This window comes from Cyclopterus lumpus, chromosome 9 (assembly GCF_009769545.1).
Source record: "Cyclopterus lumpus isolate fCycLum1 chromosome 9, fCycLum1.pri, whole genome shotgun sequence".
Classification (NCBI taxonomy): domain Eukaryota; kingdom Metazoa; phylum Chordata; class Actinopteri; order Perciformes; family Cyclopteridae; genus Cyclopterus; species Cyclopterus lumpus.
In genome coordinates, this window is record NC_046974.1 from 3,919,680 (window position 1) to 3,922,179 (window position 2,500).

Sequence of the window (2,500 nt, forward strand, 5' to 3'; positions counted from 1 at the left end):
ATTAAACGAGGGCAAGAAGCACAAACACACACATTAGCACAGTTCTTCTATGTCGTCGTGGCACCGAGACGCCTGGAAATCCACACCGAACCAGCGTGTGAAGAAAAAGACCATTCCTAAAGCTGATGTGTGTCGGGTTATTGTAACAACATGTCATCTTTTTCCCCCCACACTTCGCCCCACACCTTCATGATGAAAAAACATTCTTGTCTTACACCCTCTTTCTCCCACACCTCCATCCGTCCATCCACCCGTCAGAAAAACCACGTGTACAAGAAGACCCTGCAGTCTCTGATCTACCCCATCTCCTGCACCACGCCGCACAACTTCGAGGTGTGGACCGCCACGACGCCCACCTACTGCTACGAGTGCGAGGGTCTGCTGTGGGGCATCGCCCGGCAGGGCATGCGCTGCGCCGAGTGCGGGGTCAAAGTGCACGAGAAATGCCAAGAGCTGCTGAACGCCGACTGCCTGCAGAGTGAGTGGAGAGATTCAACTGCACGCACCAGAAGGAGGGCTTAAATGTCTCTTATTCTGCACCGAATTCAGGTTGAACCCAAAGAATACTTATTACTGAGGTCAGAGCTTCTAACTCTTAAAGCGACAGCGCGTCGGATACGGTCCCATCGTTTAGTGGTTTAAAGATGTCGTTCCTAGGAGGTCATCATCATCCACCCTTCCTCCTCTCTGTTTCCTCTTCGGCCTCGTCGCCGTCAGGAGCGGCGGAGAAGAGCTCCAAGACGGGGGCGGAGGACCGGACGCAGCACATCATCATGGCCATGAAGGACAGGATGAAGATCCGCGAGAGGAACAAGCCGGAGATCTTCGAGGAGATCCGGAAGGTGTTCGCCGTCGCCAAGGCGATCCACGTTCAGCACATGAAGACCATCAAGCAGAGCGTCCTGGACGGCACCTCCAAGTGGTCGGCCAAGATCACCATCAACGGTACGTCCCGGGGGAATTCTTTTGATGTGGAAATAAGAACGCGTGGATATGTTTCGTGAATACGCCAGAGGGGACATTTACCTTTTGAAAAAGTAGTAATTTGATGTTTTACATGACAGAAAGTTTGCCTTTTGGTCTCTTGTCTCTCTCTGTTCAGCAATTTGTATAAACCAGAAATCACCAATTCACCTTTTAGTTTACCATTTAAAAGCATCAAAACATAATGCAAAAGAAAACAAGATTTTAAAAACAATTAAGAACATTCATTAAAACGTTTAAAACAGTCAAAAAGCAAGAAATAGAATGGAAGTTGCAGTTAAAGAAATAAAATGCATGTAGTGAGATGCAGACATTGATTGGCATCCTTGAATCTGGTTCAATTAAAGGCGACAGCCCAAAAGCTTCCATTTCAGAGACCTACTACTTTACTTAAATACATTTCACAAGGAAAGGCCACCACGGGGCTTGTAGCAACAGCACTCTGTGTCCACAGTGTGTCCACACGTGCACAGATTGTGAAAATAACACTCATATCTGCGCGTGAAGTCGATCTGACGCGTTTCATTTTTCGGGGGTGACCTCTTCGTCTGTTCGTCCAGTGAGTTTTTCTCGTGCACGCGATATCTCAGTAGGTTGGATTCCAGTAACTTTCCAGATTTGTGACCAAACATCAACCTGCACTCCCGAGATTAACTGAATTAACGGACCGGGAGGTCAAAGGTCACCGGGGGACCTCACAAAACAACTTTTGGGCCTTAATTCCAACCTGTTTTATACTAATTATGACAATTTCAACCAAATGTCTCATGATGAAGTGACAGTTTGGACAGAAATGGTAAAACCATTCTAGTCAAAATGTCATTCTAGGTCAAACTAATTAAGCTTTTGTTCAATCTTAGAAAATAAAAGTATACTTTGGAAGCGTTCCCTAAAATATTTAATGATGAAATCAGAAGGTGAGCAGACCTCGTGACACATTTCATAAGTCCTAAAATAACTTTATGAAAGGTTTAAGCTCTCCAACGCTCCTCAGTCTTCCTGCTCCACCGGAGTTTACCGATTTGATCCGACACGTCTCCGTAACCCTAGCAACCGGACACATCGCACCGTTGCCATGGCAGCCGTCGCACCTCGTCTACCCCCTCCCCCCCCCCCTCCCCCATGATCACCGGGGACGACGAGCTCTCACGAGATAAATAAACATGTGTTATGATTTTAATTGTCCCCTCACACATGGCGGAGAAAAGGGCTTTTAAAACTTAATTTATTTTTTTTAAATTTTGCATAAATCAATCATGTCGTCCCCCCCGCCCCCCCATCGGAAATACATTCAGACACACTTCTTGTACTTAAGACAAGTTGTGATTGACTGACAGGAGACGCTCCACGGAGAGCTCTTTGAAGAATCCATTGATTGACACACAGAAATTTAGCCTGAAGCCTTTTCAGCTGGAACGGTGCCAATTTGAGAATCACGGCTCACTATCTGTTTGTAGGGTATTGCCTACGAATGAGTGAATCCACGTGAATACGGTTTCAATGGGCTGCTGACCTC

The 2,500-nt window shown here is 46.6% G+C and overlaps 1 protein-coding gene across 1 annotated transcript in view; it reads left to right on the plus strand.

The window, feature by feature from the left end:
• Positions 1-2,500, plus strand: part of LOC117736011 (protein unc-13 homolog B-like) — a 150,421-nt gene that overhangs the window by 101,662 nt on the left and 46,259 nt on the right. Inside the window, exons 15-16 of the mRNA XM_034540985.1 lie at positions 259-478; positions 718-945. Of these exons, the coding sequence (XP_034396876.1) occupies positions 259-478; positions 718-945 (448 nt within the window). The remainder of the gene's footprint in view (positions 1-258; positions 479-717; positions 946-2,500) is intronic.